Source organism: Mustela putorius, unplaced genomic scaffold (assembly GCF_011764305.1).
Source record: "Mustela putorius furo isolate JIRA1106 unplaced genomic scaffold, ASM1176430v1.1 tig00000228_pilon_pilon_pilon, whole genome shotgun sequence".
NCBI classification, from domain to species: domain Eukaryota; kingdom Metazoa; phylum Chordata; class Mammalia; order Carnivora; family Mustelidae; genus Mustela; species Mustela putorius.
The window spans coordinates 25,222,544-25,239,530 of record NW_025421322.1 but is presented as its reverse complement, the minus strand read 5'-3'; the positions used below and the strand labels follow the sequence as shown (position 1 = coordinate 25,239,530).

The 16,987-nt window shown below is 40.6% G+C and overlaps 1 protein-coding gene across 2 annotated transcripts in view; it reads right to left on the bottom strand.

Moving 5' to 3' along the window:
* FAM91A1 (family with sequence similarity 91 member A1) overlaps nucleotides 1-10,919 on the bottom strand; it is a 43,415-nt gene extending 32,496 nt beyond the window's left edge. Inside the window, exons 1-6 of one of the 2 annotated variants that reach the window (XM_004743520.3) lie at nucleotides 10,585-10,919; nucleotides 5,675-5,759; nucleotides 4,499-4,650; nucleotides 2,781-2,838; nucleotides 2,026-2,093; nucleotides 1,345-1,458 (exon numbers count right to left, since the gene is read on the bottom strand). In XM_004743520.3, the coding sequence (XP_004743577.1) occupies nucleotides 1,345-1,458; nucleotides 2,026-2,093; nucleotides 2,781-2,838; nucleotides 4,499-4,650; nucleotides 5,675-5,759; nucleotides 10,585-10,656 (549 nt within the window). In that variant the 5' untranslated portion in view covers nucleotides 10,657-10,919. Of the gene's footprint in view, nucleotides 1-1,344; nucleotides 1,459-2,025; nucleotides 2,094-2,780; nucleotides 2,839-4,498; nucleotides 4,651-5,509; nucleotides 5,566-5,674; nucleotides 5,760-10,584 lie in introns of those variants that run through there. The other variant, XM_045078104.1, reaches the window with a different exon arrangement.
* Nucleotides 10,920-16,987: the final 6,068 nt, after the last annotated feature.

Below are 16,987 nucleotides of genomic sequence, written 5' to 3'. Positions count from 1 at the left end.
ATTTTATGTATCATACATGATTACGATTATTATGTGTCATTAGCTAAATGTACCACATACTTTTTCTTTTATCACTCTAGAATTCAAAGGAAAAGCTATGTATATAACCGTCAATTAAGGCGCCACAATATGCTACCAAAAGAATGGAGGACAAAGTAATTTTAAGTACAATATTTGCTGTTAAGTATTAAGTGTTACCTAACAAATACCAATATTTAATCATCATCTCTGAATGGGATTCAGATCCATTTGCTGACTCTGAACCTCTCAAATCGGAAGTTTATTCAGCCTCCATGTGGATTTATCAATTACAGGAAGTTCACTATCTTATGACAGTCTGACAGCTGTTAGAAAGTTCCTACACTGTTCCGCTCATGAGATTTAATCCATCCTCTGAAGTAAAATAAAATGCAAACTTAAAAAAAACCTCACACTCACTTTTATTCCTTCAACCACAGAGAGGCGTGACCTGGTCTCTAGGCCCTCTGGTCCGTGGCCCTGCCCCTTTTCCTCCAATTCAGTATTTTCTTCTACCAGACACGGGCTCATCTGCAACATGGTCTGACCACTGGGAACATCACTGCCCTTGATCCAGGCCCTCCCCACCCCCAATCAAAGCGCCTCCCTCTTCCAGAGGACACTTCAGCAGAGCCACGAGGAGCACCACTCCCACAGCAAAATGGCTGAAGTAAAATCCTGCACCTTCACCCCCAGGGTGACTTGAACCATTACTTCATGTCTCTGTGCTCACTTTCCTCATACATGAAATGGAGCACAAGGCAGACACACCCAGCGGGTTGTTAATAGCATCTGAGACAATACAAAAGGTGCTGGGAAGAGAGCCCCACGCCTCTAGCGCACAGCAAGTGCTCAGGAAGCGCTGACTGCTATCGTGGCGGCTAGCTGCAGCATCACATCACTTGAGATGAAGTTTCTGTCTAATCCGAGTCCCCAGGTTACTGAACACAAACCAAGTCAAGTCTCCCTCATTACTGGATTTTTTAAAATGTACTGATTTGAGAGAGAGAACATGCATGCAGCACATGTAAGCGGGGAGGGGACAGAGGGAGAGAGGATCTCAAGCAGGCTCTGAGATCACGACCTGAGCAGAAATCAAGAGCTGGACACTTAACCGATGGAGCCACCCAAGTGCACCCCCCTCATTACTAAAAAGTGTCTTTGAAAACCACCAATATTCTAGCCTACCACAGTCATTTACAACTTTGAACTTACACTTAACTTTCCTCCAGAAAACCAGTGTTACTTTTTAGAAAAATTAGAGCTCTGATTAAAAGTTATAATTTAAAAAATAAAAATCCAATGTTTAATTCCAAAGGGATCTACCTTTATGTCATCTTCTGTGATATATCCAGCCTGCACCACCCACCACGCCTCTATGGCGATCTCCACCGGCTTCACTGGTAGAAGATCACGAGCTGTTTTCCTTCTGAAAAATTTCTTCAATGGTACAAATGTGAGAATTTGCAATCAGCCTGAAATCCATGCTTTCTTTTTTACTGATCATAGTATAAGACTGTTTCTCACAGTCCAATAAACAAATCTTTTTAAATCCTCCTGCTTTAAAATCTGAAGAATTTTAGATATACTGGAGAGAAATATAACATAGAGAAAGTCATTCTTCAATTATTTCAAACTAAATTACTTCAAAACACTAAACATCAAGTCTGGATCTAAATCCAGAAACCCAAAGGAAATCCAGGAGGTAAAAATGAATTTGGAGAACGTGTCCTTACTTCACCCACCATGCTGGGAGAGGAATGAGCAAGTAAAAAATCAGCAGAGCAAAAATTAATTTTTAAAAATAAATATTTTATTCCTTAAACATTTTAATTCAATAATCGCATAAGCATAACCTAGAAAATATGGAAGAGTTGTTTTGGTATTTTGTATGAAGCCTATTTTCTTGATCAAAGAAATTTCAATTCCGTATTTCTACTACTTAAAACAATGAGAATGTGTGATAACAGGGATGAAACAAGAAAGGGAAGGAAACAACTAACTTACTTTTGACGACCGACACTGATTCATCAGATCAATGTACTGATTTCTTCCTATGCCAAGAAGCCTTAGACCTGAAATTAAGAGGCTTTATTTTAAAAACACTTAATGTATCTTAAAATATCAGTACACCCAGGTCTTTTAGGAAAAAACCCTTAGCTTTTGTTCATCCCTGATGACTGATTAACAATCAACATCAAATTAAAAGAAATTCTTCAAACAAAATAACAAAAGAAAACCAAACTGGGAAAGATGAACTCAAGCTGACATCTCTGACAATGTCCCATGGAAAATCTTTAAAAAGCAGAAACCCTTCCAATATCAGGAAGTCAAAGTGTACTTCTCAGCAAAAGTTTCTCCTTACTCAAGAGAACGGTGTCCCATGTCAAATATATACTTCCTTAAAATAAGCATAATAAAGCAAATTTTATTAGTAACAACTGGGTATCATGCTGCAAAACTATCATGTACAAATTTTAAATTTTCTTCCCTCATGTGGAACACAACACAGCCCAAGTATCAGAATTCATTTTCTAGAAATACAGACTTCTCATTTTACCCTCTAATATATCTCTCCCTTAGACATGTAGACTAAACCTTATACTTGACTTGCCTCACCTGATAAAAATTCCTACCAACACTGTTGCTTGCTGTTCCCATGCTTCAAATGTTTCAGGTTAAAACACACATGACAACACAGACAACAGCACGCATACACAACAACAGACTAATCGTTACCTTCAGCGTCATTACATACTTACAGTCAGCGGCAGTAAAATTGGGCAATGAATCATAACTCTTCTCACTGTTCATAATGTCCTTTCAAAAAGAAAACAATTAAAAATTCTAAATGCAAAATATCCTTAGATAAAAACATGTGAATAAATACCTATTAAGAGAGCCAAACAGGATAATCAGAATTGTTGCCTGAAGCACTGAGTTGAGAGTGTGTGACCTAAAGCATGCAGGCCTCCCTGTGGGCCACCTGGGCCCAACCGAGTCACCACAGATCAGCCCTTCCGGTCTGGCTTTCCCACAGCGTTCCTGAATCCCAAACATCTGCCCTGCAACTTGCGCTCTGTGGAAGCTACACAGGGAACACCGCTTTCAGAGCTCCTGGTTCCTGCCTCTCCACGCCTCACACCTCATCCCAGATCCGTGAACCGAGAGAGGTCTCCTGATGTGTCATGCTTCCATCAACACACATCTGAGACGCGCACTACCAACAAAGACTGTGACCGCTCAGTCATCTTGGCTCCTACGAGACCCAAGCAGCAGCACAGTAACCTCAGCATCCAGCTTCTTCCAATGCCCTTCTGTTACTCCAATAATAAACCAACTGTCTACCGTGGGGATAGGGCCCATTTTCAACCTAGGACCTACACCCAATGGTGTAAGAACAGAAAGCAGAGAGCAGCGAGCACCTGGACACAACTGAAAGTTGGTAAAGGGGGGAAAAGCCCTCCCCTATCATCTCTCCTAAACCTCATAGTCAGTGCCAGCACAACAAAGAGGCAGTCCGAATCATTCTCCGTCCTGATTACCGGCCACCTTCGTTCTGCCGCCCTGGCTCTCAGGAAAGGGGATCGACAGAAACCGGGGCTGTCAGGCCTCAAGCTTGGCACTAATATTTCCTCCCGAACAGGGACACAGACACATGGGAGACGCAGGACGGCCTAAGCGCTTGTGAAGAAGCGGCTCAGGGAGAAAAGCAAAGGGAGCTCTCGCAGAGGAAGCCACATGGGAACGTGACCTCACTGGTCCTGCACGTTCCCAGCTCCTTCAGTTCAAGGCCTCCCCCTGCTCTGGAGGCAGCTAGTGGGCCCAAAACAGCGGCACTCTGATAAAACTAAGTAGCCACTGAATACTAGACAAACATTGCCAATCTTTGCATGCAGCTCACTTAAAAACAGGATATTTAAAGTTACTTGACAAAGGTCTAAATACTGACTTTGCAAAAAAGCTAACATCCAAAAATTAATAAAAATGGCAAGACATTAACAGCCAGAACTACAAATACTTTTCTTTTTCTAACACGTGTATTGCATGTTGGGTTTATAATCACTTATTCTTTCTCTAGTCAGAGAATCGTTAAACGCATTAAGTTTCTCTGAACTCAATGCTCAGTTCTGTCACCCACATTTTCAACCTTAATCACGTGTTCAAAGCAGTCAGTTTTATAGAGACTCTGCTAACATAAATGAGTGACTAATGCTACAATAGCACAGAGGGTCAACAATGCCCTCAAAAACATGGCACAAAAACAGGTACCTTTCCATTATGAGAGCCTGGACAACAACTCCTTGTACAGTGTGGATGACATAGTTAACTCATAACCAACTCTCTTTTTTTTCCACTGTAAACTCAGAAACAATGCCCACTGGGGCTGAGAAGAGCACAGCCAGTCATTACTGGCATCGCTACTGACGACACAGAGTCCCATCGCATTCCTAATGCCCCACATACACCGTGAACTCACCTCCATGATCCCAGTATAGTATGAAAACGGTGTTATCCTCAGGCCCTTTACCATTATATCTGACAGATGGTAAGGGTACAGCATGAGGTGATCACGACTGTACTTTAGCAGCTCCTCGTAGTATTTGCGTTCATCTTTCTTGACATGTTTAACTGCGGAAAGCGAGAAATTTTCAATTTTCAGGTGTCTTACGGTTATCTATAATTATAAATGCAATAAGAACTACTTTACAAACCAACATTAACTAAAAATAAAAGCACAGTAGTTGGAAGAGAACAAACGAAACTAAGTTGGAACAAAGAAACAAGCCACAAAGAAACAGACTTCAGAGTACACAAGTGGAATCTGCAACAGGACAGATAAATAGAGAAAGAATTCTTACCAAGTCAGAAAGCCAAGAAAGCAATCATGGAATGTTCTCTCTAAAAGATGCAAAACGCAAGCTAGAATTCATCAAATCCCTTACTATACCACAAGAGAGCCAAACTGAACAGTAGTTTTCAATGCATCAAGTCTATTTCAAAAAATTATTTGATAGTTTTGTTCTTTAAATGGAAAAAGACCCCTGACTCCCATGAAATACATTTAAATAAAACAAAACTATCTCTGAACTACAGTGCTTAATCTGAGAGTAAATACATGCACAGAAAGATTAGCAGGGCAATAGAACAGACTAATGAGTCATCTGACAAAAACCAAACATTTAAAGAAAAAGTTAAAACACATACACACATACATACACACACACACACACACACACACCCAACTATGCTTAAAATTACAGAGATTTCATTAAATTTATATTTTGAAAATTTATGGGAAAAAAAGCCACAAAATCCAAAATCAGAAACTATTAAGAATGAATGTACTTCTCTTCTGGCTTATTTTTTCACCTAAAGTGAAAAAACTACAACTGAATTGAGATTAATATTTTATAGGTAAAATGAATCTACAATGGATACTCTTTAAAAAAAAAAATAATTTGAATCCGATTTAGAAAGAAAAATTTACTTGCTCATACAAATTGTTGTTGGGTGGGATGGGTCAGTACAGAGCTTCTTAAATGTCTATATGGAATAAAATTATAAAAAATGCATTGAAAAGACAGAATAGATTAATGAAAATGGTAAATAGCAACAGGTGTTTCCACCGTGATATAAAAATGTCTCTACTTACCTAAGTTGTTTCTATATCGTAATTGATTACGGATACTGTAAAGAACAACCTGCTTTTCATATTCTCTCTGTGAATTTCCAAGACTCTAAAAAAAAAAAAATTCAGATAGTTTTAAAAATAGCTTCTGAACTAAACAACAATACTTTTTCCTCATACAGTTTCAAAACCATGCCCCTTAATTTTATCCTACTACCTCTAATTTCCAGGACGAAGAATATTTTCTTAAGTGCTATTATACTAATTTTCATTCTATAATATTAAACAAAAATTTGATGTGTTTATTTTCAGTTTGCCTTTCTAAAAGGACTTACTGAAACTACCTAAAGTATTTAATATCAAATAACAGTCCAAGAGCATAACTTCATTAAACTAACAAAAAACTAAACTCTACTTAAAAAGATTTCTTTCTTGACCGTTCCTAATTTGTGTTGAATAAGTGGACGGATGGCTAGATGGATGAATGGATGCTTTCTTGCACCTACTTATCTTTTTAATTTAAGAGTGGCAACTAAAGACAGATCCCTGTCTGATAATTATTTACATTTGAAGGCTATGATTATTAAAAATTAATGTCTCTGGAGAATGTACATTTTAAATGTACCTCTAAATGATAAGATGACTTCTTTTTTCTTTTCTTTATAAGATTTATTTATTTGAGAGAGAGAGTGTGTGCACGCATGCAAGTGTGGGGAAGAGCAAAGGGAGAGGGAGAAAAGGAATCTCAAGTGGGCTGCCCACTGAGCACAGAGCCAGATGCAGGGGTTCAACCTCAGGACCCTGAGATCATGACGTGAGTGGACATCAAGAGTCCAATGCTTACCCGACTGAGCCACCCAGGTGCCCCAATAAGATGACTTCTAAAAAACACCTTCTCCTTATGGTTTTGTTAAAAAAAAAAAAAAATTTAGACAATTTTAAAATTCTGATACACTTTTTAATGGGCAAAACCTTTCTAGCTGTGCTTTTGGTGTTTTAAGTTCAAAATTGGGCTCTCATGAAAGCAAGGAACAAGTATGTCTGATTACAGTCAACATTACATTCAATGTGCAACCACAAACTCAATTTAACATGACTGCTCTCCCTCTTTTTAATTACTAGGTATGATCTTTCCAACACGCTGTAATATAAAATCAGGCATCTGAGAAACTAATGGCAGAAAGATCAGAGGATTCAGTTATTATACTTCCTACCCACAGATCTGAAAGCCAAGGTAAATGTTTCTACACATACCTCCATAGAAGGCAATCTTCACAAGACAGGTTAAGACATAGAATAAACTGGCCCATAACTGGACCACTGGAGGGATGTACTTTAACAAAAAAGTGAGGATGTGAGAAAATGGAAATCTTTCTTCCTGAACCTATGTTAATTAGTTTTCACAGGCTAAATAATGACCCATACTATGACAGAATATATGTGCTTTTATTTTATTCATCCGTCTTAACATCTGCAGAGGTTAGGAGCAAAGTTATCACAGAGAAACTACTCCACATCCTCTATGCAGCACCAAAACCTGGGTAATAAAGATGTTGAGGAGAATTCAAATGCTGGGTTTGCTACAAAACTTGTAAAGGGTTTTCTCTAGCTTTGTTGCCAGAGAAGTAAGCCTCTTTCCCAAAGAACACAAAACACGGTCGCACACAGCACACGATTTTGGTAGAACCTAGAGCATCTTCTGCATTTGAGGTTTGCTCTTCTGTTTTAAAATAAATCTCTTAATTTATCCCAACTTACAACCAGGTTCCGCCTTCCTAACTTCATTCCTGGGAACGCCAGAACAAAAAGTGTAATCAAGCCACTCATACAAAACATAAGGGCCTGTTAATTATAAGCCAGTTAGAGAATGCGACATTTCATCATCTAAGCCTTCGTGCCAGGAATTAAGTTAACAACTGACCCTGATCGATCAATACATATGTGTGCCCACAAATACCTAAAAACTATGTTAGACGTTGACTTTGTTCTTCACTACCCAGATACATAAAATAAAACTGATCTGTTCGCAAAGATTCCGTGGCTTCTCTCCACCCCTCCCCCAAATTTCCCACCATTCACATTCTGAAACACTGTTACCACCACAGGAAGCAAACTAAAAGAAGGGTCATTTTACTCTGAGACCCACTGACCCTGCAGAAATACTGACCAGGTCTGACAGATGAAGTACAGCAGCATATAAAAGGCACTGTAACAGATTCAGAGAGACATAGCCGCTGGCTATCAGACAACCACTGCACATTCCTTCTGCTAATAGCAGAAGGAATTTTTTTCTAAAGACTCTGCTCCCACAAACCCCAATCACGGCCCCCCACAATAAAGATACGCACAATTTTTTAACTGACCTTTCTTAGATGATACAGAACATCATCAGACTTTCCTTAAAATAACTACAAACTGTTTTTGAATAATGAATAAAAGATACTAATAAGCTACAAAAAACCTTGAAATAATGGCCTTATCTACAACTTTTACTGTATTTTTTAAAGTCCATCCCATCCAGAAAAGCTTTACGTACAGTTTGTAAAAATCTGGAATCCCCTTACCATTAGACATGTGCTTTTAAGAAAAATCTGAAATCACCTTCTCACAGCTTTCAAGAAGTGGGAAATGAGTTATTTCTAAATTAAAGTCATTAAAGCTTACTGGAAACTCTATCAAAGTGTTTAGTATCTATAATGGCAAAAAAAAAAAAAAAAAAATCTTTCCATACAAGGACCATTTCCCGCTGTTAAAGTGACTGAGCTTTAGTCCTGGAAAAATACCTCTGACTGATACCATCACTCACTTGCTCCAAAAATATTTACTAAAAGCTAACCATGTGACATGTGCTCAAAATACAAAAGCAAAAACAGGTAATGTAAGCAGCAAATGCAACACAGTGGGGTTGAGTGGTATAGATGAGAAACTGTGCCGGGGAGGGTCAACTTTTCCAGATGTAGGTCAGGGAAATCCTTCCTGGAGGAGTTCTGACATTCAAGAAGTTACAAATAATCTACAGGAGACAGGCAGTACAGGACTGAATGGGCCTTTCAGAAATCTCACCCCAGTGTAGTGTGAGGAATGAATGTGAGGGAGCCCTTCACTGAGGAAGAGAGACCAGACAGAAAGCTGATGTAGCAATTCAAGGTGGAGCGTGACCTAGGTGAACAGTAGTAAGGCTAGATAAAGTCCAAGGAAGTAACTAGTACAGATGGATTTTCCAACACCGGCTCCAAGTGGAAGTTTATCCTAAGCTAAGACAGCTATTTTTTAAGTGATCTTATTAAATTTTAACTTAATGTCACATTTCTACCTAATGATAATACTGATTTGTGATTATTTTTAATAGTCCTAAGTATTAGATATGCTTTTGCCAATACTAATTGAGATCCATTATTCATGCTAAATGTAACTGAATCATCCATCTTTCTTCCATTATGCTACATTTATATTCGTGAAAGGAAAAGTAAAGATGGAAACAAAGAAAAGCACTCTTGGTTCTTCCAGCTGTCTCTGGATACGCCACAAAACCCTAAAGAACAAAACTACCAAAGCCCTCATTCAAGCTTAACAAGAGAAACACTCTTTCGAGCTTAGAGCTTTGTTCCTCCAAATCGAGATAAATGCCACATGGGCAGCCACAGAAAACCAAGAAATCTTAGTTCCTTTATCTTGCTACTTTCTCCTTGGGTATCTTCCGTTGAAAGCACTTTCCCCACCACGTGATGCACTGCCAGAACCTTAAAATTATTTGTTTCCCAATACTACGCCCCCATGCTGAGTGAGGAAGCAAACTAATAATCCTATACCATCACCACCACCATCCCAAACGTTCCAAATACAACTGCCCAGCGCCAGTGGAAAACAGAATTTCACTCTGAACCAAGCAGAAAGGGAGGAACTTGAAGCTCAATCCATGGCCAGAGAAACAACGCCTTATATGCAGCATCTATCACTATCTTCCTAAGATTCAACACCACCTGCCATGTTCAGTACTTCTTCGTTTAATTGTTTACTGTCTTTCTTGACTAAAATGTAAGCTCCATGAAGGCAGGGTCTCTATCTTGTTGACTGAGGCAAACTACCCACACCTGGAACAAGGCATAGCAATCAGGTGTTCAGTTAACATTTGCTGAGCAACTGGTAAAAATGTCATTCAAGCAGTTGAGAATTAACCCTCAAAAAAAACCCCAAAAAACCTCCTGACACTCTCTTGTTCAAACATCACTAGTAAGCCTATCCTGTCTAGAGGACACAGTCCAACCATCAGAGTAGGAAAACCCCTTCAAAATCTGGCCCTGCCTGCTTTTCCAGCCTTATCTGCTACCAACCAACCTCCACTCACTCACAAAATCCCACCTCCAAACACCAGTATACCCACATCTCCAGCTAACTACTCTCAACACGCTCCTTCACTCGTCCAAGTTCTTCAAACAACCGGAAAACCTTCCTCCCTCTTCTCTCTCATTCGTCCTCTACGGCCCAATTTCAGTGCCTCCTCCACACGGGCTCCAGACACTCCCTGGACAATTTCTTACTCCTCCGTGTGCCCACGTGCACTACAACGCCAGGATGAGTGCGCGGCTATCCTCCTGTAACGCAGTCATTTGTTTCTCGTCTATTCCCCACCATCCTGAAGTTCTGGAGGTCAAGGGCCGCGTTAAACAGATGTCGCAAGCGCCTGACCCAGCGCCTGGTTTAAACGAGACTACAGGCAAAGGTGCCAAGCGAGTCCATCCCGCTTACCAACCGCCCCATGCTGCCGCCGTGGCCCCACACAGCTGTCCCCTCCGAACCCCTAACCTGCGGGACGACCGCCCCGAGACCGCGGCGGGGGAAGGGCGGGAGTCCGCCGCGAGGGGCAGCCCCGGCCCCGCCGGCAAGGTGAGCAGGTGACGGCAGGGCGGGGCCCCGACCCCAGATTCCGGCCGTACCTGCCTCACGTTGGCCGGCAACTTGCTCCAGGGGTAGTTGTGCCGGATGTGAAACTCCACGTCTATGTTCATGGTGCCGGGAGCCCGGCCGGCAGCGGCCGTGACCGCAGCTGGAACGACGCCTCCCGCTTGCCCGCCCTCGGCCTATCGGGGAGCCCGCGGGAGGCCCCGCGCCTCACACTGCGGAGGGCCGGGGCTGCCCCATGGCCAGGGATCCCGACAGCTCCGCGCTGCCGGGCCACGGGGCACAGGAGGAACCGAGACCCTGGCAGGAGCGCCTAGGCAGCTCCAAGTTTCTTCCTAGTTTCGGCCCGCCGGAAATGGCTTTGGGCTTGCGTCACTTCCGCCCTCTGGCGCGAGGCTTGAGGGGCGGGGCACTGACTGGCCTCCTGTCCCGCCCCCAGACTGTAGGGGGCGGGGCAAGGAGGTGGTGAGGCCAAGTCCGGGTTAACCGCCCCTGCCCACGTGTTTGGCTCCACAGGTCAGTGTCTGGATGAATAAAGATAAATTCTTGGGTCTGCATTGCCATTGTCGGATGTCCCACTTTTCTCCAGTTTCAGGCACTGGAGTAAGTTGTCTAAGAATGTCTAAGAATTCCTCCTTGGGGAGGAAGTCATAGATTGCTTTAAATAGCGGAAAAGCAAAGCCAGCACTGAAGAGTATCTCCAGTCAATGGGGTTGGACCACTATCTTACACCATACACAAAAATAAATTCAAAACTGATTGAAAACTGTAGCCCCTGAAACCAAAAACCCCTGAAACCAAAAATATAGGCAGTAAGGTCTTTGACATTAGTCTCAGCAGAATTTTTTTGGACCAGCCTCTTCAGGCAAGGGCAACAAAAGCTAAAATAAATAAATGGGATTACATCAAACTAAAAGCTTCTGCACGGCAAAGGAAACCATCAACAAAACGAAGAGGCAGCCTACTGAATGGGAGAAGACATTTGCGAATCATATATCCAATAAAGGGTTAATATCCAAAATGTAGAATGAAATTCTACGACTTTGTATTGGAAAAAAAAAAAAAAGCTGTGAGAGGGCAGGCACCTGCAGGAAGTCCTCCTGGCTTGGAACAGGGTGCCAGCAGGTCTATGCTTCGCTTCCTCAGAGTCCTGTCACCGCTGACAGGACTTTTACCAAATGTAAATTGTTGTCTCACCAGCCATTAGAACTCAGAGCTGCCTTTGCTTATTACAGTGTCATCTGCAACAAAGAAACAGGCCAGCTCAGCCGATCTGACAGGGAACTGGTCATCGTAGTGACCAGCCTGGCCAACAAGAGCCCATGCAGTGGGGTTGTCCACAGTGCCAGGTACGGAGTCTACTTGAAGAACCCAGAGCTCCCTGACCAGGTGTGTGTGAACTGGAGATGTCTGACCTCTCTGCTGGAGTCTGCACTTGCCGTTTTCCAAGCTGATGACATAACAGATGACCATTTCAAAAAGCTCTCAAGTGGCAGAGCTTCAGCAGAGAAGATACCTGGGATATCGCTGCCGTTTCAGCTTTTTTTTTTTCCATGTCCAACCGCCTCACTCATTTTGTCAGTCTTGTTCCCAACAAAGAATTCTATTTGATGGGCACAACCAATGATGTCAAAGACATCAGGAGGGAACCTGCTGCTCCCGAAGTACAAAAGCCTAAACAGAAAGACCAGTGTTAACATTCCAGGCACACTGCATTATAAGGCATCCATTAGGAAGTAATTTTTAAACACATCTAGTGGATTGGGGAGAAGGTAAATGAGTTTGCACCCTGCCTGCTAGACCGGGTAGATCCTAAGCGTTAGGGAGACCCAGGGGCATGGGATACCTGGGCATAGGGGAAATGTTTGCTTATTTCAGGAAACCTTTGCCAATGGTTTCCTTGTGTTGTGATCTAAAAGGAACATCAGGGCAAAGAAGTTCAAAGGATGCTTTAGACATTTCAGATGAGCAGATACCTGTGAAGTTGAGCAGCTGAGTTGAAAAATTTTTAGCACTCCAAAATAGTGTTACATAGAAATTGGTCTCTATAGACTGTGATTTGCAGTCAAATCCTTGTGAACATGACATGCTTGTATTTAAAGTCTCTCAAAGGCAGTGGGTAAATAGGAGCAGTCACAGTTGAAGTTAATCTATCTTTAGTGCCTGAGTCTCAATGAACTTCCAGTTTTGTTTTTTTTTTTTTACTGCTGAGTTTTTAAAATCATGGCCAGCTCAACTGAATTTTAGTTCTTATGTAATTTTTTTTATTTTAGATTTTAGTAAAAATGTATTTGGAATAAGTGAGGACTCATATTTTATATTTTTAAGATTTATTTATTTATTTTAGAGAAAGAGAGACAGAAAGCATGGTGAGCGGGGAGGAGCAGAGGGAGAAAGGAGAGAGAATCCCACGCACACTGTTGAGTGTAGAGCGCAATGACGCAGGACTCGAGCTCACAACCCTGAGATCATGACCTGAGCCAAAAGCAAACTCACATGCTTAACCGATTGAGCAACCCAGGCACAGCACACAGTGAAAATTCCTAACATATTTTACAAGTCTATTTTCTACTCTGTTGGGGGACTTTTCATCACCATTTGAAGTTTCTCTAGGGAGGCTAGTTCTTCTTCCTCCAAATTAAGCCTCTTGAAAAACATGTATCCACTTTCTGTGCCTTTTTCTTAGAAGTAAGAGTGGCATGATATTTAGACAGGATCAGCTTTAGGGCAGAAATCAAGAATACTGTTTGGAGTTTTTTTTTCCCCCCAAATTATGCTTTTATTTATTTGTTTGTTTGTTTATTATGTTTAATGAGCCAGCCTATAGTAGTACATCATTAGTTTTTTTTTTTTCATCATTAGTTTTTGATGTAGTGTTCGATGATTCATTAGTTATATTTTAAGCAGAAGCCTAAGAGAGGAAAAAAAAAAAAACGCCATTAAACCCTGCATTACTGAATGACTGGTTCTGTGTGTTATAGCTACCATGGCCTTTTTCGGTTATCTAATCAGAAATCATTCTCATTATCTTACTGGTAGAAATACATGCAAACCCGCAAAGTTTTCTCTTCCCATTTGGCTTCTTCAGATGCTCTAAATTGTTGGTGAACATTTCTTAATCAGATTGGGGACTACGTGGTGTTAATTTTGAATTGCCTGAGTGGTGAAATCTGATCTTAAGGGAGCACAAACTTTCATTGCAGAGCTTTTGTTTTTCTCTTGGAACTATATCTTAAGTATCTTGGAATATGTTACCTTTTAAAATTGTTTTATTTTACCTATGGAAAAATAATAAAAATTCTTATAAAATTTTTGAATTTTGATTAAAAAATGGACAGAGGATGTGAATAGACATTTTTCCAGAGAAGACCTACAGATGGCCAACACACATATGAAAAAAGGCTCTCCACCACCCGCCATCAGGGAAATGCAAATCAAAGCCACAGTGAGATATCACCTCCCACCTGTCGGATGGGTGCATATCAAAAATACAAAAAACAACAAGTGTTGGTGAGGATGTGCAGAAAAGGGAACCCTTGGGCACTGTTGGTGGGAATGTAAATTGGTGCAGCCACTGTGGAAAACAGTATGGAGGTTCCTCAAAAAACTAAATACAGAACTACCATGCAATCCAGCAATTCCACTTTTGGGTATTTATCTGAAGAAAATAACAACACTAATTCAAAGAGATACATACACTCCAATGTTTATTGTAGTATTATTTACAACAGCCAGTATATGGAATATTACTTGGCCATAAAAAGACTGAAATTTTACCATCTGTGACCACACAGATTGAGCTAGAGAATATTATGCTTTAGCATTTATGAAATAAGTTAGAGAACGATAAATACCATATGATTTCACTTATATGTGGAATCTAAAAATCAAAGCAAATGAACAAGACAAAATAGAAACAGACTCATAGATACAGGTCCCCAACTGTTGGTTACCAGAGGGAGGAAGTTTTGCCGAGTGGGGGAGGGGGCGGACAAAACAGATGATGAGGATTAAGAGGTACAAAGTTGCAGTCATTAAAATAAGTAAGTCAGTGGGACTGTAACGTACAGCATAGGGAACATAGTCAACAATATTGTAACAAATGGTAACTAGACTTATATGGTGGGGATCATTTTTTAATGTATAAAAATATTGAGTCACTGTGATATACACTGGAAACTAATAAGCTATTATACATCAATTGTACCTCAATAGAAAAAACTTAATCTAGGGGCATCTGTGTGGCTGAGTTTGTTGAGCATCTGCCTTCTGCTCAGGTCATGATTTCAGTGTCCTGGGACTGAATCCTGAATTAGGCTTTCTGCTCAGTGGGAAGTCTACTTCTCCCTCTCACTCTCTCTCTGTGTGCTTCCTTTCTCTCTTTCTCCCTCTCTCCCTCAAATAAATAAATAAAATCTTTATTAAAGAAAAAAACAATCTAATTATAATTGCATTAAAATTTCTTAACTTTCTATTCTTACAGCTCACATCTATTGTTATAAATAAGCAAAAAAAGAGAGCGAGAGAGAAACTGTTTTTAAAGTCTTTTAAAATGTCCAGATTTCTTCTTTTGCTTATTATTGGGAACTCCTCATGGGTATGACAAGTAATGCTAAATATAATTCCCCATATTTTCTTTAAGTATAAACAATTAAATTATACCACAGCACATGTAATCAATTTTTAAGTGATATAAAACTTATTTAAGTCTCCTGAGAATCTGACCTCTTGGAATCCATGGAAAAATACTTTAAGAAAGCGGGGCGCCTGTGTGGCTCAGTGGGTTAAGCCTCTGCCTTCGGCTCAGGTCATGATCTCAGGATACTGGGATCGAGCCCCACATCGGGTTCTCTGCTCAGTGGGGAGCCTGCTTCCCCCTCTCTCTCTGCCTACTTGTGATCCCTTTCTCTCTGTCAAATAAATAAATAAAAATCTTTAAAAAAAAAAAAAGAAAGAAAGAAAGAAAGTAAGAGTTCAGGGGGTGCCTGGATGATTCTGTCGGTTAAGCATCTGCCTTCAGCTCAGGTCATGATCCCAGAGTCCTGGGGTCAAGCCCCGCTGCAGGCTCCCTGCTCATTAGGGAGTTCGCTTCTCCATCTCCCACTCCCCCTGCTTGTGCTCTCTCTCTCTCTCTCCTTCTATCTGTCAAACAAATAAATCAAATATTTTTAAAAATAAAGAAAGAGTTCCAAAATAAAACATTTACTTTGAAATAAACTCAGATCTGTTACCTATTTAAAAATAAAAATGTGAAAAATCTCACAGCATTAGACCCCCTTTCCCCCACCAGTCAGTGAAGCAGAGGACAGGTAATCTGGCTTAGAGAGCATGTGGGCTCTCCCACAGGCCACATTCCTCATTCCTCCTTCCACCTCTGTTATGGAGACTGTCCGTGATGAAAACCATCCCGCCTGCACTTCCTTTATTTCAGAGTGGACAAATATTTCTGTATTCTTCTATGGTGAAAGTTAAAAAGAAAAAAAAAGAGAGACTGAAAAACCCAGCTGTCCATCCTTTCTTGAATTATACACTTCAGAAATATTAAGACATTTGCAATTTAGGGATAAATACGCCACATAGAAGACATCCTCTCTTGAATGCTTTCCTCTGCTTCTCTACCTGGAAACCTTCTCATCCAGACACTGTGCCTGGAACACTCCAGAATCAGGAGATAAGGATTGAGAAGCAGGAAGGGCCAAAAAACATGAGGGACCATTTTTCTCTATGTTAGAGAGTTTCTAGGATTTTCCTCTGCAAAGATGAATAGCAACTGAGAGTCACAAGTCTGTTGTAGAGAGGCAGAGGGATCCTCTCCATAGAGCCTGCAAAAAATTGATATTATAATATTTATCTCAATATCAAAAATAATCTATTTCTGTCATCTGAAGTCAGGCTGTGTTTAGAACTTATCTGGTGTGGAAATGAACATTCCAAAATCAAGCCACATGACTGAAATGCTGAGCCATTGTGATGGTTAAAGTGCCCACTAGAGGCTGATCTCACACAACATTTCTGTACCTAAAACCTGCAAAATCTTTGCTTCCTCATTTCTATTGACTTTTTAAAAATTTTTAAGTTTAATTTTAATTTAATTAACATATACTGTATTATTAGTTTCAGAGACAGAATGTAGCGATTCATCAGTTGCATGTCACACCCAGTGCTCGTCACAACTGTGCCCTCCTTAACACCCATCATCTACCCCATCCTCCTCCATGAGTTTGTTTCCTGGAGTCCAGCATCTCTTATGGTTTGCTTCCTGCTCTGTTTTTATCTTATTTTACTTTATTTCCCTTCCCCATATTCATCTGTTTTATTTCTTAAATCCCACATATGAGTAAAGTCATATGGTATTTGTCTTTCTCTGACTGACTTATTTTGTTTAACATAATACCCTCTAGTTCCATCCATGTCATTGCAAATGGCAAGATTGTGTTC